Here is a 26,503-nt window from a genome sequence, read left to right as displayed (position 1 = left end):
AGAGTTTTTGGTGACATATTGTTCCTGTCAGGGTGGAAAATGTCATTTTGGAGTAAATAAGATCAGCAATCTTGATGACAAAGCATGTTTACTGTTGGAGCCCATGAAGTCACAATTTTCATAACAAAAATATGAACCACATATCCATCAAGCGACATAACAAATAATGAACACAATTTCAGAGCCCAGATTTGTATGTAATAAAAATTTGTGTATTGAAAATGACACGTGCTTTTCAAAAACAGTTCCTTCTGCTACTCTTGAACTCACCTGGGACTGAGGTGCCGAGTGCCACAAAAACCACAGCAGTGACTGAGTCCTTTAGGCCAATAGTGCAGCCGAAGTGAGATGCCAGGTCGCCGATGACGGCTGTGAGCAGGCCGATTATAATGATAGAGATGGTGAAACACGCCCAGCCATTCATGTAGTCCGTGGGAGGAACACAAGCAAACAGGACCTTCCAGAAGACGGTCAGGAAGTGCATGACGTAGTCAAAACAGGAAGGAAGCCTTTCTTCCCCTGTGTCATCCTCGTCCTCATCTCCTGGGCAGAAGTGGGGCCGAGCAGGGGGAGACAGAGGGGGAAAATAGGATGACAGGAAGGAGCGGAGGGAAAAATAGCAGCATATGGACAAGGATAAAGAGACAGCCGTGAAGCAGGAGAGGTAAATATTAAGTGAGGAGACAGGGAGCAATGAAGAAGAGAGAGACAGAAGATGAAGAAGCAAAGGGGAGTATGACACAGAAAGAAGGATGACAGATGATGAAGCAGAAAGTTGAGAGAGCGAAGAGGATAAAGAACCAAGAGTTGGAAAAAAGGGGTGAGATAAAGGATCCATAAAGTAAGCAGATAAGGGATGACAGAGGGGAAAGAAGAGAACAACATTTACTTAAATGACATCTCAACTTATTTCTCAGTGTGAGACAGAGAGAACCATCTATCTGTTTGTCTGTCTGTCTGCACAGTTGTTTACATAACTAATCACATGGAAGAAACTTAATACATTTGGACACTTAGACATAAAGACAACCTGCTGAAGCTGAAAAGGACGAAAGGACAACAGGAGCAAATACAAATCCAAATTTTAATATTCCAGAATGATAACGGAGGTCAAGCAAATGCAGACTACTAACACAGGTAGTGCAGAAAACTGGTGGGAAGGGAACAAATTTCAGAAGGATGGATGAGAACTGATGATTACAGATTAAAACAAAAACCTATTGCAACAATAACGTTAAAAAAATTTCAAAACTACATTAGATATTAGAAAACTCTCATGAACTCTCCCTAAACCAAACTACGAAGTAATTCTGGGCAGGTTTTAACAAGGTTTCAGATTTACACTCGAAATGTAATTACGTTCTGGTTTGAATGACATGTTTCAATCACACTGTGTTTTGGTCAATTAGATTTGATGTTTTCTCTTGTTTAGTGAGCGTGTCAGAAGTGTTACCCAGTTAACAGTGACATGGATGTAAACTCTAGCATATTAAAAAAGCAGTGCACATAGTACTATAAATCAGCTGCCCTTGCAGAAACTCTGGGGTAACATAAGAGGGATTTTCAAGGGATGAACGCAGCCCTTTTGATTTGCAGGATGGCCAAGTGGCCAGAGAATGCTCCTTACGAGCGCATTCGGATAAAAGTTTCATCTCAGCAGCTGAAAATGTCCGTGGATACCCTCCTCAGGTGAAGGAACAGGGTACTCTCTGTGTCCCAGCGCCTCAAAGGCAACTTAGCAGAAAGGCAGGGACACTGTCAGGACTCAAAGTGTCAGACTACGTGAACTGCATGCATTTTTCAGCCAGTGGTGGATCATGAAAAAATAAAGAGCATTGCAGGATTTAATATTTCAGCAGCAAAGTGACAAACCAAGGCCTTCATGGCGCTCACTGTTGTGGCTTGACGTGATAGATGAGGTATGTGTTATGTACAAGACATTATTCAAGAGCTTTGCTTTCACCGATATGAGTTTTTGCAAATGAATAGTGGCGTCTATATTTTTAGACTGAAGACTGCGGCAAAGCAAACAGTGCTGCCAGAGTCTTCGCCTGATTAGACTCTTTCTTTATGTTAAATAATTACACAGAAAAACGCATAAAAGATAAATGGCTTGGCTTTGTATACCTTTTGCCTTTATTGTCATACATAGTCACATATAACATCTCATACTGAAGTAAAGTTTGGGTTTTACAGCCCACTAAGAGCGGATTACATTACCTGCACTGACTGTAATGGCCTCCATGAACTGCTCTCTCCAGGAGTTTGTTCCCACCACCAGAGCCAGGTTGGTCTTCTTGATAAGCTTATCCACTGTGCTCTGCATGACACGACACCAAAACACAAATCAAATCCATCCGTTATTTAGCCCCAGAGTTTTTACTCTGCATCCATGGAGCCTCCTGAAGAAAAATACTCGAGCTTCACCACACGATGGCAGTGCTTTCCAATCCCTGATGACAAAAACCCGTTTAAAGCATGATAAAAACACACACACACACACCAGAAACAAACATGGAGGGTATATTTGGAGGGCAGAGGATGCATTAAAACCAAATCACCTCCAGAAATAAATCTATGTGGGATGGGAAGCCTCGGAAGAGAAGCTGAAATTAGAAATATGTAGCTGTTCTTTTATGCAAGGTCGCAGCTGGATTAGTTATTATGATCTCTGTCTTACTACAACAACCATGTATGCGAAGCTATCTTCACCTTGTTTGAAGAGTAACCTTTCCCACCTTAAATTCATACGATTCCTCAATAATGACTTCTAGCTTGGAGTGCTCTCCCAGCACCGGCTTCCCCATCTCCGCGATGCGCTTGGCTTCCTCCTCGTCAGAAGTCAGCTTCCTGTCTGGTACATCTGAGCAGACGGTGCAGGAGGGAGCAAAAGACAAAGGAATCAAAGTGAGAAAGATGACAATCAGAACAAGCAGACGCACAGCTGAGCATCGTGTGGTGTTGCACTTTGGAGCGCACAAACAAAAGATCAGAAGGTTGCTTTATTTAGAACTTTCATATTATGCTCAGAAAACACTTTTTATGTGCGGTGTTCAAGTTACTTCTGTGTCAAACTAAAACAGTCATTGTGGCAAAGCATTAAAAGTCTCTCTGCACTGCATTTGGTGGTGAGCCAACTTAGTTGTTTAAAGGTTAGACAAACGCATTCTTTATCGATCACAGCAAAAACTCAACCCAGGCAAATATTGGGTGTAAACATTTTCCATTTTGCTTTCAATTTTTTTTATCCACATGTGCTGGACTTTACAGCAAATTTCATACTATAAGTCAGCACTTCATCAGGAAATCTGTCATGCTTTCTTATTAGTCTTATAGGTATTTACTGTAAATTCCTCCATCTCCAAAAACATTGTAGCTTTTGGTGAGCTTTCAGTCTCACTTAAGCTGACTGCTTTATAATCAGAATCAGAATCAGAAAGGGTTTTATTGCCAAATGTTGAGCCGTATTTGACGTATAGACGTATTTGGTGTATTCCAGGCTTTAGCACTCAGTATTTCTTGTATTTCAGAGACACAAGTCTCAAAAGCTCAGCATAATAAACCAGATACAGTATAACTTTGCATGTAGCTACATGATATGAGAGGTGAGAAAGGGCATTCCTTGCTCAGTGTCCACATACTGGCTTTAAATGATATTACATGATCTTTACATGGCAGAGTAGAGCTTGTTCAGTTGTCAGTGAGATGGATGTTGTTGGTCTGCAAATTCAGTGGCTGATATGATTTTTACAGTTGGGAAAAGGTCAGCAGATTCATCTCAATGACAACAGAGTAGATCCATACACCGACGAAGACAGCTTGATATCGAAGAAAGTTCACGAAAATGAGTGAGTCTTAAGTTAGAATTATTTTATCAACCTTAGGAGGAATAATGAACTTTTAAGGATTTGACAGCTCAAGCTACAGCGCTCTAACAACAAAGTCCAGTAGGACGCTTTTAGAAGTATCTATTCTTATTCCTTGCTGTATTTTCTGTTATCCACACACTGTTCCACTGGTGGATGCTACAAACATGGCTGAAATTCCACAGAAGTGCAAGTAATTGAGAGATAAAAGCTAAAAACTAAACTTTATCTGACACATTGTTTTTCTACTCCTGTCTCTGTGTGATGACAGTGATAGTGGATATGCTTAATACAGTAGAATACAGATTCTACAAGTCTCACTTAGTTCATGAAACTACAATCAGAAAAAGGCTGAACAAGTATGGCTTATTTGGAAGGAGGACACCTCCAAAGAAGACCATGGCAGGACAGCTTAGGATTGCAAAGCTGCGTATGACAAAACCAATGTGGAGATATTTGGATGATGAAAACCAAACACAGCTTATCAGCACAAACACCTCCTACTAAGGCATGGTGGTGGTTGGGTGAGTGTTTGGGCTTGCCTTTCAGCCGCAGCTCCTGAACACCTTACAGTCACTGAATCAACCTGAATCAACCATGAACTCCTCTGTATACTGAGGTATTCCAGAGTCAGATATGAGGCAGTCTGTCTGACAGCTAAAGCTGGGCTGAAAGTAGGTCATGCAACAGGACAAAGATCCCAAGCACAAACAGAATGGCTCAAAAAGAAATGAATCAAGATGCTGCAAGGGCCCAGTCCAGACCTAAATCTGGCTGAAGTGCTGTAGTGAGACCTTAATAGAGCTGCACCTAAATGAATGCTGGGAAACCTCAATGAACTGAAGGAATCTTGTAAAGAAGAATGGGTCAAAATTCCTTCACAACATGAGCGACTCATAAAGTTATGCCAGAAACCATTACTTGCAGTTACTGATGCTAAAGGTGGTTCTGAGTTATAATCAATCATGGGGATGTACTTAATTGTTTTTCACAGGAGTGCATGGAGTTTTTTTGAAAACCTTCACATGACTTCACTTTCCAGTTTTTGAGGGACAGTTGGTTTAAAGAATCAGCAGCTAAGAGAGCTTGACTGAAGCAGAGGATAAACTGAGGGGCTCCACCAGGTCCCAGTATAACATAAATGAAAAGTTTTGCAAGTAAAGCTGAAAGAGCAATAAACATGGAGATGGAAATGAGCATGACAGGTCCCCTTCAACTGTAATGTGGAAGCTCTGATGAATTTGCTTCCAGTCCGTGTGTGCCTGCGTGCCTTTGCTTTGCAAAGAAGCAGCAATGCTTTACTGAGCTCCTAAGTACATTCCATCAAGCCCCATAACATCAGTCCTGTGCTGTTCAGCTCTATCAGGAAGGAGCCCTTGTGCATCCAGAGGCCTCTCATCCTACTCTGCGTATGACACCCCCACTGAGCCACCTGGTGCAGAGACCCTGTCATCTTTTATACGACTTCAGAGTTAGCCCTGCTGCTCTTTGCTGACAACATGCTTACCATTAAATATTTACATTACCATTAACGATCACAGGCAAGTCCCCTTGATAGGAGGGCGCGTTTGCAAGTGCACACACGCGGGCATGCATAATATACCAGTGCATGAGTGCCTGCCTGCCTGCACACACACACACACACACACACACACACACACACACACACACACACACACACACACACACACACACACACACACACACACACACTTTTAAGCTAAATCAATTACACATCCAAGACAGTGTGTACCCTCAACTCCTGACAGCATTCCTTTTGCACAGTGCTGGGAAATATAATAATAACAGAACCACAAAGAGGTAATTAAATTTCTAATTTCAGGACTGTAGGTTTTTATCTTGATTGTTATCAACTGTTTGTACCTTGCTCTTGACTAGAGAACATAATTTATGGATTTGTGATTAATAATCCTCTGATTAGCATGCAAAACCATCATTAAGTGAAGAAGAGCGCTTCAAAGGAGCCATGTATTGTTTGTAACAATGACAAGAGAAGAGGACACGAGCGTGGGCATGCAGTTTATTTATACCAAACCTCTCAAGTATCAGTTCAGACTCAACATCTTTGATGGTGACAAAAAATTGTTGTGATTTGGATTTCAGATCATTAAGGCCTCATGTTAAGACCACAGCACGCACAAGAGGTGATGTTAGTGGAGATTCTTATAGAGAAGGAATGGACAACTTACCATCTGCTAACAACAGGGCTGTTGATGGAGAGGAGAGAGGGAGGAAGAGGAGGAAGAGGGGAGGGAGGAAGGCATGGAGAAAACAGAAAATGCAATGAGCAATGGAAATGCAACAAAGAAACAAACAAGAAAGAAAAATGGTTAATAAGAAGGAGAGAAATGTGATGGCCTCGGAGAATTACTTTGTACTGACCCCGAGGTGCAACCGAACGTTCGATTGGCTGATGAGGAGGAAGGATTACGGCACTTTGTAGCTTTTTACAAGCATTTATTATGTTCATTAGGGGGGAAACGGTTAGAAATCAACAAAGCTGTTGAAAGTTTTCCTTCCCCGCCTTTTTTTCATGTTTTTTACTCTCAGCTTTGGTCAGATAACTGAGAGTAAAGAGATGACAGTTTCACATGAACACATATTTAACAAGAACGCTCATCTCCTAAACTACTAATGACCTCTCCTCCTCTACAAGCCCTTTAATAAACAGAAATAGTACGGTAAATACTAACCCCTGAAACAAATTAATATATGCATCAATTGCAAAAGTGCATTTGCTGTGGGCATCTGCAACTCGTGAAATGTAACACTTCTATAAATACTGTATTATGTAAAAGCTAGATTCACTACTGTCAATATGGTGGAGGGGAGGATGACAAGAATTTATTTGGCAGCTTCGGTTAGGGGGTGTGGGCTGTGAAACAACAACAACAAAACCTGCATCAACCTGTCGTGAATAGCTGCCAGCCAGCCTAAAAACCCAATGAGTGTTTTAAGGAGTGTGTCACGAAAGCCTGCACGCTGCTTTTAAATTCTGCAGAGATTCAAAACTAAACACTAGCAGTTCATGAAAATTCCCTGAATTTAAAGATTTTAGTCATTTTAGTCATTTTCAGTTTAAACCTGCATTAATTGGTGCTTGGCCCCTCAGCAATGATAAATAATTGTCTTGTAATACACATGTGTGCATCAGTATCAGCAATCATTAATTTCTACCTAGTTGTTTGTGGTCACCACGCACTGCTGAGAACACTAGGTGGTTTTTCAGCTGCTAAACTTTCACCTTTGTGAACAAGCTAATCATAATCCAAAACATGGAGCCCATTATACTCAACTGCCCACATTGTTATTGAGTATTTTCGTAATAACATACTTGAAACTATGAGCAAATATCTGTATTTAAATCTCTTTTTGGGCCGATCAAAAAATGTCACAGGACGAGGAGGCTGTGATAAAAAAAAAAAAAAAAAAATACACTTCTGCAGTATATGTTCACCTAGAATAAGCAAGCAGGCACTTGTGCACTTGCTGAAATATTCTTAGTCAGATGTGGTATTCTGTAACACAATGATGAAAATGTCTCTCACAGCTGCTCCAAAACATCACTCCCCTTTCCCCACGTTTTGATTTGACTTTGCCTGGTTGTTTATCTGCATGCCGTAGCTGCGGATCACTGACACACTCAGATGCCCTCGGGAAAGTTTAAACCATAACAAAGATGAAATCATAAAGAAAAAAACTGGGGGTTTGTAAAGTAATTTGGCAAGAAAGATAATTGCATGACAAATTTTGCCATTAGTGAATGAAAAGCGAGGAGAAAAGCGTCCCTATGGCTTTCAGCCTCTAGAGGTTCACAGTGACAGCTCTACCTTTTGACATCTTCACGGTCAAATTCTCCTTAAATTTACAAACCAAAGATTTCACATGACTTTAAAAAAGGAATAGGACGACAAGCAGGAAGAAACTAAGCTGTCTACATCCAACATGAATGGACCGGCTGCTTACTGAAACCTTTTTCACTGAGACATGATACTAATTGACCTGTTTGTGTTCAGAGGCACCTTATCAACTCCCGAAATCAAATACAGTCCACAGTTAATCATGATTAGAAGCTAAGTGCATTAATTGCTATGGGTGACTTGCTTCATTATCATTAGTGGTCGCCGAGCTGTGTTGATCTTAAGCCAAATGTGGTGGAGTGTCCACACCACACTAAGTAATAATAGGATGACATTTAAAAAAAACTGAGAAGGGAGCGTCTAGCATTCACACATTCAGGTGCAGAAAATACACTAGAACAACTACACATTGTTAAAGTGGGTTTCTTAAAATCTCTAGCATGTATTAATTCATCAATAACTGTTCTGAACACCAGAATGATATCTATAAAGTACAAATGTTGTCTTTGGTGAACAAAAATTCAATTCAATTTACTTCTAATTTATTTATATAGCGCTGCCAAATGACAACAATAGATGCTTCAAGGTGTTTTATATTGTAAGATAAAGACTCCATAATAAATAAATAAATATTTCCAGGTAGGAAAGAAGTGTTTTTGCTCATTATTTTGTTCATAATGATGTTGATAATGTGGAATGGTACGAGGAAGTTAGCTGCATCTAAATGTTCCAATTTTCATGACATAAATTTATGTTTTATTAATCCAGAACAGCCATGTTTTGATTGCAAGGGCCACTGCTCATTTTTGTCTAACATGCACACAGAGATCATTGCTAGTTGGTCTCTTTTTATTAGTTGTTTATAAAAATATATAAAATGAACTATGTGCATGTAGTCATAACTAGGGCCTCCAGTGAATGAAAGGCTATAGTGACATGCATGTTCTTAGGCCATGAAGCCCTCATGAAGTAACAGCTCGGGGGGTTTAGACAGATTGACAAAATACTGGACTCTGATGCAAAAAAAAAAAAAAAAAAAAGCTGTTTATTTGTGCAAATGCTCAATTACTTTAAGAACAAAAATGCCCAGAATGTCAACATGTGTAGGAAGCCTCTATCCTGTATCATTTTTCACTTTCGGTGGATAATTTCTGAGGCATTTTCAGCACAACCATCAGCGTGTGCACCCACAGTCATGCCAAAAAGGGAGCAAACAAGCTCACAAATCTATTATCAGACACATAAACAGGAGTGTTTTAAAGGCAGTGGGCTGGCAGTACTGACTGCACTCACAGGCCAGAGTGCTGTCATTTTGCCAGGAATACAACTGCGATAGGGAAGATTAACCTAAGAGATGTAATTGTAGAGGTGGAGGAGTGTGCTTGTGTGTGTAGACAGTGAATGTGTAAGTGGAGGGCTAGGATATCTGTGTCTCTGTTTAATTGCCATCATCAGCATGCTCTTTTGTGTGCTCTGCCTCATCAGATCTGTCCGGCTACAAAACAGTGAGTCCTCCTCTTGATGTTGCACACATCTGGACTCTGAGACCGGCATCAATACGACACTAATGGGGCGCCTTTTCTCTCTTTAGCTCATTACGGAAGAATCATCATTTGACTTACTGGGGCTACTCTGGTTGCCAAGGACAAAGTGGCTGTGCTGGGAGTGTTGTATGTGAATACATGAAGGAGTGGATGTACGTACGTATGGATTGGGGAAAGAGATACAAAATGAAGGAGAATTTTGTGCGTGCACAAGCAAAGTATGGGAGATGGGTAAATAGATTTATGAGGCAATAACAAAAGAATAGAAATGAGCGATTGGTGGAAAAAGGAGAGTAGCAGTGGAAGCAAGGATGGAGAAAGAAATTGAGGAAGCAAGGGGTATTAAAGGATAGAATCTGAAGAGATGGATGGATGAACACTGGCAGGAACTGCTACATGCGGATAGACAGATGAAGGGAGTAGTAGATATGATAATAAAAAAAAAGAAAGAGGGATTATTGAGTGGAATGAAAGGAGTGGGTGGTTGGAAAAAAAGATGGGATCAAAGATGAACAATCTGTTGGATGCAAGGAAGAATAATAATTTAGTGAGTAGTTTAATGGAGGGATTGGCAGAAATGGGAGGGCAAGAATTTACAGAGCAACCAAAGATGTGAGGTTGAAAAAAGGAGGAGTGGAGGAAAGAATACATAGGCCACAGCCAAAACAAGGACAACTAATCTAAGGAATATGAAAGAAAAAATGGGAATCTCAGCAAATGAACTAATGGACAGGAGGACAGATGGATGTTTGTGGGGATTGAAAGGATGGATAAAGGTACTAACAGAGCTAGGATGAGTGATGCATGAGTTCTCTGATGGATAGAAGAGGTACAGAATGAGCACCATTGATCTATATACAGAAAGATGGATGGAAATGGAGAAAGAGACTGCAAGAACAGGCTATGGAGCAAAGAAGGGATTGCAGATTCTTGATAAGAAAGAGATCACAGCTTAAAGGAAAGGCTGGAGCATACAGTTGGATGTGATGTTAACTTGTCTGCATTTCGCATGTGTGACAGTCATGGTTCAAGTGAATAAGGTCCCATTCACACAGGTTAACAAACAACATGGCAACCACCAGTCATGAGGGGAAAAATGTGTTTCATAGCAGTTGCTGGAAAATCAATTGCTAAAGCCCCAAACACACAGCGACCACCTGGCAACCACTGGTTGCCATGGAAAAATGTGTATTCCCAAACTGTGAGGCACAAAACCTGCTTAAGATTGCTGTGGTCACCTGTAGCTTGCATGACTCATGACGACTTGTCTACAAATACTCGCCAGCTGCTCTCTGAGTGGTAGCGAAACTGGGAAAAGTGCGACAAACCAGAAACAAAGGCCGCTTGTTCCTAATGCAAAAAGTTGCATCTTTTAAAATGTGTCGGCCGACTTTTACTTTGAAGGTAGGCAATCTCAGTCTCCAGTTTGCGTTGCACTTTTTCAAGTTTTTTCTACGACTTTGCTTGGAATTCATGGGTATTTTCAGATTCAGAGCTCCTTTAGAGAACTAAGCTATTACAAGTCATCTTAAGGAGGATATCTGCAATCCATGTTATTGTTATTGCAAAAACTTCACCAATTTTTTCAGTCTCATGGTGCCACTGGAAATCAGGAAAATTATTAGGTCTCATCAACCACACTGTTCAAACAGATAAATAAAGACAATCTGCAGGATGTAAGCTAGAGACCATACAGCGACATGCTCAGGCAATAAAACCTCAGACTACACCTGCCGTTGAAAATATCAGAAACGGGTACAGATACCTCATATAGAGGGCTAGAAAGAATATGAGTCAAGGGTGTAAAGTGGCCAATCACCTTCAAACTTAACTTTTATGTGATTTAATGTGAAACTTTTGCGACTGTATGCGACTATGACAGAGCTGTGATATCCCTGTATTGGCAAAATCAGTTCAACACACACACATACACAGAAATGCGATCAGATAGGACAAAAAGGATAAGTGGAAGGCTGAAGATGTGGACATAGAGGGAAGGAAGGAGGGTTGAGTGATGTTCATCTGTTTCCTGCAATCGTCCAATCATGAAGAGACATTATCTACTGTACTGAGCACAAGTCATCAGTCTTCATAAGGCACACATTTGCATTTGTGAAGATATCGACACCCGTACTGCACATCATTTCCACACACACACACACACACACACACACACACACACACACACACACACACACACACACACACACACACACACACACACAAAGCGACTGTGAGAGAAAACGTGGTGCACAGGAATCTCAGCAGACAATCTGAGTGTTTCCTGCAGCTCAGAGTGATTCGTTAAATAATAATGGTTCAGGATTGCAGCTGAGTGGCCACCGTCTCCGGTCTGCACCGCTACTCAGCTTGCACCAAACACACGCACACAATTGTCAGCCTGTGAGAGAAACAAGATGACAAAGACGGATGCTTCAGCTGCCTTTATTATGTTTCAATATGCAGGCTGTGTAACGCGTCCATCATCTTGTTATGCTGTATCCATGTTTCTGACGGTGTGGAATCGGAGGGAGTCAAAATGCTGAGCACACACCATGCTTCATCTTCTCAGGCAACGCTGCTAGACTGAATGAACTGATAATTTAACTGAATGCTGGATGATTTCACTTGAGCATCCTGATAGAGGTCTTTCATGGATGAAAAGTCATGTTTTTAATCTTGCTGCGCTAATTAATGCCGCTATGAGTAACATTTTGACATAAACAAATCGTCGGCACATTAATTTTGAAATATTATAGTGATTACTGTAAACAAATACAATCATTGGCAAGAAGATTGGCACACCCTACCACACACAACACTGTGCTTAAATAACATGCAGCAGGCAGCTGATGGTGGTCTGGTTTACGACAAATGAGGAAGAGTTTTGTGTTCTCCCATCTTCCTATTTATTGCGTGTAATTCATCTTATATCATATCACAGCATATAATATGTTGATTAGAGATGCTGGTAGGTGAGTTCTGTTAACCGTGAATACAACAAAGCCAGCTTCTCCTCTCTGATCCCACTCTTTCTGCTAATATAGGTACAGTAATGATTAAAGTGGTACTCACTTGGTAGAAAACACTAATTATGGGGATTTCCCCAAAAAGCCTAACTGTTTCTTTAAACATTTGTAGGAGGAACTGATCAGTTGCTAGGTTCCATATTTGGTTTAATCTGCATCTCTAGATAACGGCTGCTTGGGAAAGCCCACAAAGCCCCAGACAGTCTGCCTCGGGACACACCAGAGATGCTCCTAATCGGCACATATGGCGCATTTCGCTTGGGACGTTTTTTTATATTAACAAGAGTCTTGTTCCTCTCACTATTACTGCCTTATCATCTCTTTGTGGCCTTTCCCTGTCTGTCTCTGGATCTTTGCCTTCAATCCTTCGAATGTTTTCTTTAACATCTTCTTTCTGTGCCTCATGTGCACATCTACCTCTGTCTTTATTTTCTTGTTTTCTTTAGCTATAATAACTTGGTAGGTGTGAGGTTTAAAAGGTAGTGATTTTAACTGATTTTCACTGTCATTTTTTATCTATCATTTATATTTTTATAAGGGTAAAACTAATTGAAAAATTAGGGTCAGCGGGCTTTACAGTCTTTCTGTCTTTTTCACTTCCTTTTAAATTAAAACTAGACTACGTAAAACTCAATGCAGGTTGGATCTTCCTGTTGTAAGTAAAAAAGAAATTTCATGATTTTACATAAGCTACATTCAGCTCTTCCCTTATTCAAAGGGGGTCACCATAGCAGGTAGCTCTGCGTGTTTTGCACAACCCCTTCCCGACGCAACCTCAAAGGGATATACGTCTCCTCCCGGGATTGAAATGAATCTTTCATTTGTTAGGCAAATGTTTGAACTAGTACACTAATTTCCTGCTTTTATGTATGAAAACAATTTCTAAGACTTATTAGAAAGATGTTCTGGTTCTGGATCAGCTACTGGCCAGCTTTACTGATATTTGGCATCAAAGATATCTCACAGAGTCCTGGATCACTAATATAAGTTTGACTGCTTCGGTTTTCATGACTCTTGAGCATTCTTAAAATAGTTTTTAATATCATGCGGCGGCTAACATTTTGACAGGAAATATCAGAGTAGCAGTTTCTGCCTCTGTAAAGGCACCATTCTGAGCTTCTGTGGATTGATCGATGTGTGGAGGTCTCTACCTACGCGCGACGTGTGACTTGCTGTGCTGCAGTGGTTTCACACGATCCCTCTGACTGATTGCGCTAAACAAGCAGGAGAGGATGTAATTAATGTGGGTTTAAAAATCAACTTTGAAAAGATGTTCTGGTGAAGCAAATGAAATGAACACAGAGGAAACATGTTCGTTAAACCTCAACGATGCACAGTGCATTTCCATGTGGAACACTAACACACTAAGCAAACTTTATTTGCTTGCAAGGAGAAAAAAAACTATTATCTCAATCGACACCTTTCAGCTGATTTTGTATTCTGCAGCTGACTCTAGAACGTTGCTACTACTGTACACATTCTTGGCCTCCAATTTTACTCTGTGTTCTGTATTTGTTTACACGTTATTTGATTCTTTGATCTGGCTTTGAGGACTAGCTGCCCATTGCTTGTAGAGATAGCATAATTCACTATTTTTAAAAAACAGGCCATATTCTGCCAAATAATGCCACTGTTACAACAGCACCACCTCTTGTCTATGTTCATTCCCTACACATCCTCCTCGCCTTTCTCCATCCTGCCTCCATATTTTATGCATCTCTTATTCCTCGCCTCTGTTTTTCTCTCTCCCCGATTTGTCCGGTCCAAATTTCACGCTGAGCTGCGCGGATCAACTGGAGACGAGCTCCCTCTACTTGTTAACACTCTGTTTATTCTGCAGCCATATCAGCCTCTCTACCGTGTCAGCAGCAGGCAATTACAGAGCAGATTACCAGCTCTGATAATGTCATCAGACCAAGGCTTCGACACAAACACGCGCAGTGAATACACACATATGCATGCAAACAACTAAACACTGAAGTTCACCAACATGTAGAGGATAAGCAAACTTACACCTGCAAGTAAACAAGCGTTCCGCAAGTGTGGAAAGAAAGTTTATCCCGCTACATTGTAACTGACAGCTGTATGTGATCATTTATAATAAATTGAGTAATTACATAGAGTAACACAGTAGTTTAAAACTAACAGTTCACAGGTTCCTGGTTCAATCCTGCCACCTGGCTGGGTATTTTCCTGGGTCTACTGCAGCTTTCTACCAAAGCCCAAGGACATGCAAGTTAGTTCATTATTTTAAATTGGTGGTAGCTGTTGATGTGAGAGTGTGTGCTTGTCTGTCTCTCATTGTTAGCCCTGCGACTGGTGATCTGTCGAGGGTGCACCCTCGCCCAAGCAACCCTGGATGGATATCGTTTCTTTATAGCCAGTGTTGCAATGGACGTATGCTGAAGTACAATCCAAAAATTATTTTATGCTTCTTTCTACTTTAACTTCACTATAGTTTGGGGGAAATGTCCATTACTCTGTCTATCTGAGAGCAGTAGTTATGTTACAGCTAAAATATATTATTAATGGTATACAAGAGGAATCATTTATCATACAGTCAAACAGGATAGTGAATAATAGAACACTGACAAAGTCCTTTTCTGTAATAGTTTTATACTCTATGTTTGCTGATAACAGTTTTACTTCAGGTTTAGCAGCATTTTTACTTTAAACAGAGTTATTTAAAATTGTAGTTTTGCTACTGGTTTGAGAATGTCTTCCACCATTGCACCAAAGCAATACTGTGTAGTTAAGATAAGATCAGGTGACTTGGTGTTCAAACTGTGTTGCTGTCACACTCCGATGACTAAGTCACAGAGACAGAGAAGTTTTGTTAAACTGAGATGCAACTGCTATGTTGCAGAGAAGCTTGTAATCATGAATCATGTTTAGCGATATCACTGGATTTTAACCTTTTGCAGTCTGGCAAAAACATCTGCATTGTGTTCTTATCTGTTTAGCGAGGACTATGCATTGGTCTGCAATCCACCAGAGGGTTCTCTCTCTGGAGACTGTGTGTTGGAGATGTGCTGAGTTCATCGGGAATCGAGGGGTCTCTCAGCTACTCGATTTAATCTATTGTGGCCACTGTGCTTACTGATGTTACCCTGAGAGCTGATTAACTGCCTTGCTTGGCCTTTGCAACCACACAGGCAAAGCTGCAGCCGCCACTAAGTCGTCTCATCGGCTTTTTAAAGCCCAAGGGGTCCTTCTAAAGCCCTCAATATCCACTTATCATATACAACATTATTATCTGCACCATTATTATGCCTTTTCTACTAAGCACTAAACTGGAAGTAACTTTTTTTTGGTTGTTTTACCCTCTGGATATAAGACAGCCTGCATATGAATATTTCAACATGTGTATTTTGTCCCTAAATGAGACATCTTTCAGAATAGCTGGCACCACACAATTAAAACAAATGATTCAGCAATGTTACTCATTTGTTGACACAAAAAAGAACAATTTCTTAGACTAAGCCAACTGAGATTCAATCTAGAAATACTGAATTTTTACAGGCAAGTAATCTTGTCAAGAGAAAAAACCTAATTTCTGCATCATTTTATGTATTTATGGTACACTGCAAAAACTCAAGATCTTACCAAGTATATTTGTCTTATTTCTAGTCAAAATTAATCTCATTACACTTAAAATAAGACACAATCAGCTGCAGGGTAACATTAGAGACTAGAGATTTTTTCCCCTTTTCCACTGGCAGATTTTTTTTCACTTATTTCAAGCTAAAATATCTTGTATTAAGTGAAAAAAATCTGCCAGTGGAAACAAGTGAAAAATCTCTAGATGACACGGATGACACGCTCCTCTTCTTTAACTTCCTGTGCCTGATTGCTACAGTGGATCATTTGCTTTCATCCTCTTCTGTCACACCAACAACCTGCATGTCCTCCTTCAAACATAAACCTCCTCTGTGGTCTTACTTTTCTCCTCCCAGATAGTAACTTCATCTTCAACATCTATCCACGGTCTCTCCTCTTCACATGTCCGAACCATCTCGACCTTGACTTTATAACCTGATGTCCATCCTGGTCACTCCCAATGAAAAGCTTCACATGTTCAACTTCGCCACCTCCAGCTCTGTGTCCTGTGTTTTTGTCAGTGCCACCATCTTCAAAACCACACATCACAGCAGCTCTCGCTGCCTATTAAATAACTATTAAATGGTAATCTAAGTCACCTGTAAAGATTTCAAATAGTTAGCCTAACAGCTTCTGCATACATGTAGACCTACATTTCACTCACTTTACTCACTTTTAGACCAATAGGGATCCAATTTTCTATTGTGTACATTCCTGTAAATTTATGGCTGGTTTGATGATACAATTTTGTAACAGTATTTGGGTTGAAATGAAAATGAAAGCTACAATGTAGCTGCAACAGTGAAATCTGGTTTAAGCGCTTTCTTCAGCTGAATTTGGTCAAGGAAAAAGAAATCATTCATTCTTTCTTTTTCTTTTTTAGGGAGGGTACTATACATAGGAGCATGGACACACAACCACACACGTGCTCCTCACACGTCCGAGGTGACTGCTGACATGCCCCAAAATAAACTGGTTTAGTCAAAATAAATCAAATCAGAAGTCAAGTGACTACTGGGAGCCATCTAGCATTAAAGGGAGGGACCTTCCCTAATGCAAGAAAAAGCACCTGAGCTGCTCCTCCTGTTAGGTGTGTCAGTGAGGGGTGAGCTTGGTTTTCGGGAGGGTAGGGGCAACACAAGGTCATCAGCGACACAGACTTTAATGAGGGCCCACACAGAAGCCGGTGCCCTTGCCGGTCCCCCCGTGTGTTAAGACAGGCTTGACACTGTAGTGTGCCACTGGCATGGCAGGTAGCAGTGCAGCTCATCCATATCTCTGTGCTGAGAACAGCCCCTCCACACACCTCTCAGGAACAATTACTGCTCTTCCAGCTCCTCATCACAGATGGCGAGGGCTTTCAGAGCGACCCCCGCCCCTCACCGCCTTTCCTCCGCGTCTCATTGTATCTTTGGTTGACTGTGTCTGTCTCTCTCCACCTCTCTGTCTTTTTTTATTTATGCTTAGACTATTTCTGTCTGCTTCCTCCTCCCTCTGCTTCTATCCCCCTCCTCCTCCGCCTTACCCCTTTGCCTCTCCCAGCTCCAAACTCAACAGTTCAATTTAAATCCATTACACCCAAGCCCCTGACAGAGTGTGGCATCCATGGTAGCCGTTACTAGACAACATTCTCGCTGTGACTCTGCAGCAAGGCCACCGCTGGCAGGGAGATGCACTGAAGGCATGTGGGGCCTTTTGACGTAAATGCCTGTGTCATTTGCTAAGTGACAGGTCCCGTCCCTCAACCGCAACCCCAATGTGGAAGGGGAAAAGATCACATCATAAATCATATCGTGCTGACGGAATGAAACATATTTGTTTAAAAGCATGACAATTCAAAGCAGAAGGATGAATCTAATTTGATAGCAATATGGCATCCTTCTATTGTCATTCCCTGTGCATGGCTGCCCCTGTAGCCCTCCTATCTGCTGAGCATGATGCTGAGTAAACATGGGTAGGAATTTAGCAGCAGTGATGGCTGAGGTAAACCTGCTCCAAGCCTCCGTCCTTGAAGAAAGAGTAAAGACACGCTAAATCACCAACACAGCATCTCACATCCTACACTAACTATTGTACAAAACCACAGTAATCATAGCAGAGAAACTCAGCTCTGACCTTTCCACTTGGAAGGCGGTGCTGTAAGCATACACTGCACTTCCACTATTGTCTTGATCCATGCAAAGTTGGGCAAACAATGTACATAAAGATAAAGATTCACAGTGAAAATATGCAAGGTTATAATCACAATCAGAGATAATTAAAGGGACTGCTCATGCAGTGCTTCCCACAATAACACTGCATCAATGAATTACCATTTAATTGCATGTTGATACAATCAATGCTGCTGTGACAGTTAGCTTGGCGCTAGCAGAAGGGGAAAATTATCATGCATTTCTTCACTATAATGGAAGGAAACTGTAAAAGAAGACATCTGCCTTTTAAAATAAGTGGCAACTGTTCTTGGAAAATGATTGCTGCCATCATGCCATTACAGCTGTCTGAAAAACTTTTTGTGGACTTGATGCAAATTCTGACACTGTTTTGAAATCTTTATTCTCTGCAATAGTCATTCCGTCATTCTGTAATACCTCCTCTGCTGTTACTGGTAGATTTAGCTGTTACTGTGCTAGATTTAGAATAAACAGGCCTCAAATCCAAACACAGAAAACGAAGAGGTGGGACTCTGGTGTGGTGGTTATCAGTGTCACCGCAGAGCATAAATGTTCTGGGTTGGTACCTGCGAGTCTGCTGGGGCCTCTGAATCTGCATTTTTTGCAGGTGCTCTGGTCCAAAGACAAAGAGCACAAAGGTTTGACAAAAGCGGCGTACGCTAAAGGTTTAGCTTGCTATTGTGCCCTTTTTAAAAAACATATTTTAATAGGTGGCCTTTTCACCACTTTTCTAGCAACGGTGAGCTGCAAGGTGATCGTTGTCCTCCAGCAGCTTCCTTCTTATTCTTCTCACTAAGCTCCAACATGTACCAGCTCAATTTAAGTTACGGTATTTTGGATGCTGAAATTCTTGCTTTTTTTCTTTATTTTTGGCATTAGCAGCCAGTTTCTCTCTTAACAACTTCACGGCTGTCTTCATGGCACTATGCAAATTGTAGATAGCAATCAAAGACCTGTCAGTTTGGAATGGAGGTCAGAACAAACCAAGCTGGTGGACACGTACATACATTTTATGGTAATGATGATTTTTTTGGGCATTTTATGCACACATTAGGAAACAAGGCACCTTGTGAAGCATCTGAAGAGCCATAGGTGACAAACTCAAGTTAACTGCTTATTATTAGCTTTCTTTACAAAACTTGAGTTTGCTTGGCTGCACTATAAACAGATGAACCAACTAAATATCTGTTTACGTCTGCCAAAGCAGATGTGGTTTTTTTTATGAATCTTTATTGATCAAAACTTCGATAGCTCCAGTTTTCAGCTTTTAATTGACAATTTTCTGTGTCGAAGGTATCCCAGTTATATAGACAGTACATTAACTCTACATAACCTTCATTATCATGTCACACCCTTCCTCTGACAATCTTCTCAATGACCCGAGAAAGAAGTGGAGCTTTAATGAAGTCAGGGTCTGCGAATGCATGAATAGCACTGGACTCCCATTTGAATTAAATCTATTCATCCATGCCAGTGTGATTTCTCTGTGGTACTGAGGAAACCGAAGGCCCTCTGAGTCGTGACATTTGTGCCATGGCTGGTGGAGCAGGCTGGGAGGTGAACACCCATCTGCCTATATCCCTGACCACAAATTCCAAACCCATTGCAATACACAGACTTTGCCTGGAATGAGAAAGATAAGGGGAAAGGAAATCACAGTGTAATAGGTTTGTGACCAGGTGTTTTAGCAGACATGTATACATGTGTCTATTTGAAAGAAAAGCAAAAACACATTTCTTACAAGCAAACACTGTTATTCTTCCACATACACCAACAAAGGAGCATCCAGATTCACTTTCTGCAGTGCACCTGTGACACACAGTCTCTGGGGCGTATTTTATGATTACATAATAATCTTTACTTAAATCCATTTCTTGCATGGGAATTAGTATCAGTGTCACACGATTCTAATTTCAGAAGTCTCTCGACATACTAAAGTAATCCCTCCCAGATTTCAATATTAATTTGTCATGTGTATTCAAAGAGAGCCTTGCACGCTTTGAAAATGAGCTGAGAACAAACCAAGAGACTTTGCTGACAACAGAGAAGGGATTTAAATGATTTTAGACAGGGGGAGGTCAAACTGTGAAACCCCCACCAGGACTGACGCAAGTTCATAAGACAGATGTGCAATGTGCAAAGCAGATCTCCAGCAATTAAGACAAGAGAAAATAGCACATCAGAGATATAAGAGATGTTCTCGAGGCTGATTTCATTGCTCAAATGTCAAGGTACTGATTATGAGAAAGAACTGCAGCACAATGCTGAAAACACAGTTTTATACACTGTAGTCCATGCGCTATTAGTATTATTAATAAAGTGGACCTATCCTACTTTTTTCCTATTTTCTGTCATAACTATGAGCTAAAACTCAAGAGCAAAAATTTATTATAAAACTAGCTTAAAGGGAGAGGTTAAACTCAGCAGCTTCACCAAGTCCCATTGTCAGATAAATACAGACTAGTTATTATAGAATCTGCACAATTACTCTAGCAAAGAATAAAAATAGGGAGCTGGGAACGAGCTTGATATGCACCTTTTACACTCTTATTAAACATCATTCACACCACAAATCACCAGACTACACAAAGCATCAAGTCCAAATTGCAGCTCATTATCATTTTGTTGAAGGACTGCTGTGTTAACTCGTATAGTAAATCTGAAATCTGACAGTCTAAGCCAAGATAATGATCAATAGTCAAAGCCTACTGCTGTGCTCCCATACTATTTAATTAATCACTGTGCAATGTTTCAATGGAGATTGTCTTTATTTTTAATTCAGGGCACAAAAGAGTTATTTAGTAGCTCCATTTCAAAAAAAACCTGGTCAAATCTATTGTCTCGCTTTGTTTTTGTGCATTGTTTATTGTGTCAGTGGTCTCTGTGGTAATGCCATTTCTGCAAAGCTGTCGAATACATTGTAACTTAAAGCGAAACACTGATCAACACAGTCTTATTTGATAAATATAAAGTCACTTTCACTGGCTGATTAGCTTAGCACAGATGAAAAAAGCGACTATGTTGCAGAAAGCCCTGCTCCCAGTCTAAAAAAAAGAATCTAAAGAGTCCATAAAAAAACAACAAATTATTTTTCATGCACTATAGCTATCACACAGATGAGGTATAAATTGTTATTTTTGTAAGTTGCAGTACTTGTTTCCTTAGTCTTTGTGTAAACCCACAACTCATTTCTTTATATTTTTCCAGTAAATCTGGAAATAGGTGCAGCTATTTATCAAAATGTATGCAAAAATAAGGAGCATATGAGGGAAAAACAGAGTATGTAGAATCTAAAAAACTTGAAGGTGAATGTTTGGTATGATGACCTTTATTCTTCAACACAGCCTGAACTCCCTTAGGAAAGAGTTCTGTCATTTCTTTAAGTAGCTTTCAGGAATAGCTTTCCAAGCTTCTTGAAGGACATTCAAAGCTCTTCTTTAGATGTTGGCTACCTTTTGTTTTGTTTTCTTCTTCTAACGTAGTTTTCAGACAGTACTTCATGGCGAATCAAAATTTGATGGTACATTTCTGCGTACATTTTCCAAGTCCACAACACCACTGGCTGAAATGCTGCCTCCACCACATTTACACCTGGCTGAGTCTAACCTCAGCCTTTTCTCCCTGTTATTCATTAAGTATGGCTTCTGGACAGTCCCCCTTCCATTTACAGCATTTCTGGTGAGGCTCCAGTGAACAGGAGGTGGATCAACAGAAGGTCCAGATGTATCTCTCAGGTCTTGTGCCAGGCAAATTTGTTCCTATTTCTTCAGGACATAAGTTTCACATATTGTTTATCAGCTTCAGATTTTTAGGCCTGCAAGTTCTTTTTTTCTCTTTTGTCCAGTTTATTCGGTTTTGTTTTTCGAGATATGCCTTATGCATTTTCAAACTTTATGTACAGGAACTAAGCTGATCTTTTAAATTAAATTCTCAGTGGGAAAGCAAACAGAAGGTGTTGAGGATTGTATAGTGAGGCAAAACTCACCTTAAATACTTCAATTTGAAGCCTGAACATTGCTTGATGTTACAGATCTTACTGTAATTGTCAGCGTTCATCCATCTCTGCCATCACTCCACCCACTTTTCTTTTTTTCCTAAACTGAGCTTCATTAAGAAAACAGACTGAGGTCCTAGGGTCACATCCCTGAATTGTTTGCCAACAGGTGGTGAGGTTGCTGCTCCTGCAGGGAGCGGCAGCTGTTCCCCATCGCTCACTCACCAAGGTCTTGCTGTTTCTGCCATCATTCGTGGAAACAAGGGCAGAGCTTGATGAGCCTCTGGAAAACTGATGGCAAACGCACCGGGAGACAGCTAAAATGGCAGGTATTAGTAGATTAGTGGCTCTTGTGTGTCATTAGCTAAGGTAATAATGGAAGGCTTTGTGGGAGGTTATGTTGTGTAATGATGCATATGATAGCATAAGCCCTTATTAAACTACATTTCAGGCCTATACTGACCCACATAAAATGTGTCATTTGATCAGTAAATGGCATCTAATCCATGGATTTTCTGATTACCACTTCCTGTGCGTTCTTGTGCGGACTGCAGCCGTCGGTTCTCTGCACACCTGTTAAATTGTAGGAATATTTAATCCACCTTTCTCAGAGGATACCATGAAGGGAATGTGTCCTTACATGCTCGTGGTGCCGTGGGAGGTTCCACTGCACAGTCACATAAATGGTTGTTCAGTGTAATCCAGCTCACGCACCTATGCAAACCTAACCATGCTGCAGTATAAGTCTCCCGTTTTGTTTTTTTTTAATCTTAAAGAGCTTAACACAAAAACACAAAAGAGAAAGGAACAGGAAAGTATTTTATGGAAATACCCGCCACAGGCCACCTGTCATCCAGACAAATTGAACTGAGGTAAAATATAAATAATTTACGCTGAACAACATAATCCAGAATCTGTTATGCTGTGCTACTTTACTTCCTCAAAACTTGAAATTAATAAAAGACATATTAATTCATAATAAGTTCATAATAAGTAGTCATACAATGTATAGTTGTGGTGTGCGTACAGTACACATCCTTTTCCTCAGATTTCCTGGATTACTATGAGATTGCCAAAAAACATGAACAGCTTCATTCTGACATACTGGCACATCCATTGGGAGATCCCCAGTGCCATCTGTAATGGCTGGTGGGGCTGGTGATAAGGAAAGTGAGTCTTTATCTCAGCCCAATTAGGCAGCTAATTGATTCAATACCAGTCATTTAGACCTCCTCCAGGCTCAGGATTGAGCACTTCAAGCCTTTGAAAAGACATCAGGTCCCCGCAGGGGAGCAACCAGGGAAAGATTGTGTTTGACCCTGCAAAGGAGGTAGATTATAATCTAGATTTAAATCCTCTAACTAGGAAGAAATGGGTAAATCTGACAAGAGATTCAACCCTTAATATTAACTGTCACTTTAATCTCTGACTAGTTTCATTGATTATAAGACAAAACTGTTTCATTTTAACTTCGCAGTGATCAATTAGCATTTTTTTTTAAAGATATTAGAGTATTTTTATGGGTGTTTATTGGAATTATTGACCAATAGAATGTTAATAGTAATATAAAACATGATATGCTTCAAAATGTGTCTATTTTTGTGTGGGCTATTGGTTCCCAGCCAAGTGTAAAGTGGATGGAATGAGAGTTAGCGCCTCCAAGTCTGAGTCCATCGTTCTCAGCTGTAAAACGGTGGAGTGCCCCACTCCGGGTCAGGAACAAATTGCTCCCCTAAATGGAGGAGTTTGAGTATCTGCAGTGATGCGGTTGCTGTACTGGCCTGTTGAGGTACAGAGCGAGCAAAGTGTGAAAGCACTGTCAATTTACTGGTGAATCTACATTCCTACCTTTAACTATTACCATGAGCTGTGGGCAGAGATCATGATTACAAGCAGCAGAAACAAGCTTCCTCTGCAGGGTGGCTCAGCTCTGCGAGATAGGATGAAGGAGTCTGGTCATTCATCTTATCTCCTCCACATTGAACGAACCAGTTGGGTTGGTTCAGGTATCTGATCAGGATGCCTCTTGGGCGCCTCCTAAGTGAATGGGGAGGAGGCCCCAGGGGAGAATAACTCTTGGGAATTTCTTGGGGTCCCCCCTGGATGAGCTGGGAAAAGTGGCCCGGGAGAGGGAGGTCTGGGCTTCTTTGGCCTTATGACTCAAACATAGATAAATGGAGTGGAGACCAGAAAACACGGGAATGCATAGATTTTGAAAAATGCAAGACAATAGGGACAAAATTGCATACACAGCAATTTTGTCCCTATTGTCAACGTCTGTAACAAGTACCACCTATCATACATGCTTATTACAAACTGCACAATTACTATAAAACTATTTATAAAAGAGCACTGCAGATTAACACTTTCTCAAATCGAAATATTTAAACAAATTTTTATCCATTCTATTTTCTATAACACCTGGATTTTCCATGTAATCTATCTACATATTTCCATAATTCCATTGATGTGCGATCAGATTAGGTGCAGATCAGGATCAAACTGCAAAGTGGGACACTGCCCTTGATTGAGAATATGCTCTCTTAGTGTCCTTCTGAAAAAAGGATGAGCCTACTGAGCCTATACTTGCAACATAAGAACAGTGCTATTTACAGAGATGGAGGTGGCCTTTCATTTCCCACGGTGCTAATCCAGCACTGCCTCTGGCTTTCCATTTCACTTTTCTGAGGAGGCAAATAACTCTTTTTCTTGACATACTGAAAGCAGGCGATTCATTTGAGGTCAAATACAGGTTGGCTGCTAACAAAGGGATGATAAGCTTGACTTTTAATGCAAGACAAAGAGCAGGTACATGAAATTCATTGAGTCATAGAGATTTATGCAGCCCGTGACCTCAGCAAAGGGAACGTAATGAGCGTCAAGTTCATAAGTGGTATGCTCTTGGTTCTATCACGTAGGACAAAGCAGATATTATTCATAGGATGATGACATGGAGGAGACTGTGTGGAGCATCACGTGGTCTCTAGTGGTTAGTCTAGTGGTTATGGAAATAAAGCAAATCTCAAAGAGATGCCATTTTAAACAATTTAGTCTGGGTATAATATTACAGTATTGTGGTCACATGTAAAGGCCTCATCCACACATACACTTAGTCTTGCTTCTTTAATGAAGACAACTTTTTCCCTTTACACACAAAGCTCGTGAGTAAAACATTTTAGATGCAGGTATCTTCAGAAACACAGAGAAGTGCAGGAAAATGTCGATGGCTGGAAAGCTGGTCACAACTGAAATAATCTGAAATGGTTCCCAAACGTTTTGAATTAGTTTCTAATCAAATGGTGTCTAGCTGTAACTCACCTCTTAAGTTAGATGTCTTTAGCTATTTCTGGGTGCAAACTCAAACAAAGACTGTGGCATCACTGAGAGTTAAAAACGGCCCCAATGCTTCCATCTCCAATAAAATGTTCAGTGTGGCTGTTGTCCCGCATGTTAGTTTAACTGAAAAAGAGGATTTATACAGTTTAACAGAGTAAGAACTTAGCAGGAGGTTAGCTTGTTGGATTTTTTGACAATATTAAATTACCTCTACAACTTTTGCATATTCACTGTTAACTACCGTGCCACTCACAGCTAAAACTGCTACCAAAGCCTACAACCATGGCCAATGCTAATGGTACTTTTTTCTTCTTTCTACACACACTATTCCTACCGCTAGTTAGTCTCCCAAAGGCGAACTGTGTTTGCAAGACATTAATTTAGAAAACACACAGCAGATGTTTCAGATTTGGTTGAGCATCACATTTAATTTCTGGCTCAGGCTGATGTCAGTTTAATTTTGTGCAACACATAAGTGTCTCATACCACATCAAACACCTCCTATATATGTATTTGTATTCAACATGATAATGTTCTACAGCACAAATGTCTTTATATTCTCAGAGGGCACTTGCAGCAACATTTTAAATTGTCTATTTGAACTTCACGTGTCCTAGCGTTGGTGATCTGGCCTGAGCATCCCGCCACAATATAACTCACCCCTCATTCGGAGGTAATGAATGTGTGTGCGTGTGTCTGTGTGAGATGGAGAGAGAAATCTGGAAGAAGGACCCGGCCAAGCTCAAAGAACAGCATGTGAAGTGCCCTTAGATGCCACAAGAGCTCACTCTGAGCGAGGCGCCTGACGGGTGGCACATTTCCCAACGATGGGCATGATTTGAATGAAAAGTGGCAGGGTTGGAGATGGATTACCACAGGGAGGAGAAGGGAATTAATCCTCTAGCCACGCACGCACAAACGCATTAACACATGCAACAAATGTAGGGGATAATAATATACTTTCATCACAAACACGCTAAAGCCAGGAATACTTTCTCCCTGATTCTGTTTTAAACAAATGCAAGAAACACACTCAAGTGTTTGCTCCTACACAACACACCACAGTACATGAATGATGACAC

At 40.7% G+C, this 26,503-nt stretch overlaps 1 protein-coding gene across 6 annotated transcripts in view; it reads right to left on the bottom strand.

Annotated features, from left to right (window-relative positions):
* slc8a3 (solute carrier family 8 member 3) overlaps positions 1-26,503 on the bottom strand; it is a 132,744-nt gene that overhangs the window by 4,545 nt on the left and 101,696 nt on the right. For 3 of the 6 annotated variants that reach the window (XM_026151344.1, XM_026151343.1, XM_026151345.1), the window contains exons 4-7: positions 6,077-6,094; positions 2,739-2,863; positions 2,221-2,320; positions 271-543 (exon numbers count right to left, since the gene is read on the bottom strand). In XM_026151344.1, coding sequence (XP_026007129.1) covers positions 271-543; positions 2,221-2,320; positions 2,739-2,863; positions 6,077-6,094 — 516 coding nt within the window. The remainder of the gene's footprint in view (positions 1-270; positions 544-2,220; positions 2,321-2,738; positions 2,864-6,076; positions 6,095-26,503) is intronic. The other 3 variants (XM_026151347.1, XM_026151348.1, XM_026151346.1) reach the window with 2 other exon arrangements.

The sequence above is a fragment of the Astatotilapia calliptera genome, chromosome 19 (genome assembly GCF_900246225.1).
Source record: "Astatotilapia calliptera chromosome 19, fAstCal1.2, whole genome shotgun sequence".
Taxonomy (NCBI): domain Eukaryota; kingdom Metazoa; phylum Chordata; class Actinopteri; order Cichliformes; family Cichlidae; genus Astatotilapia; species Astatotilapia calliptera.
This window is presented reverse-complemented; position numbering and strand designations above follow the sequence as displayed.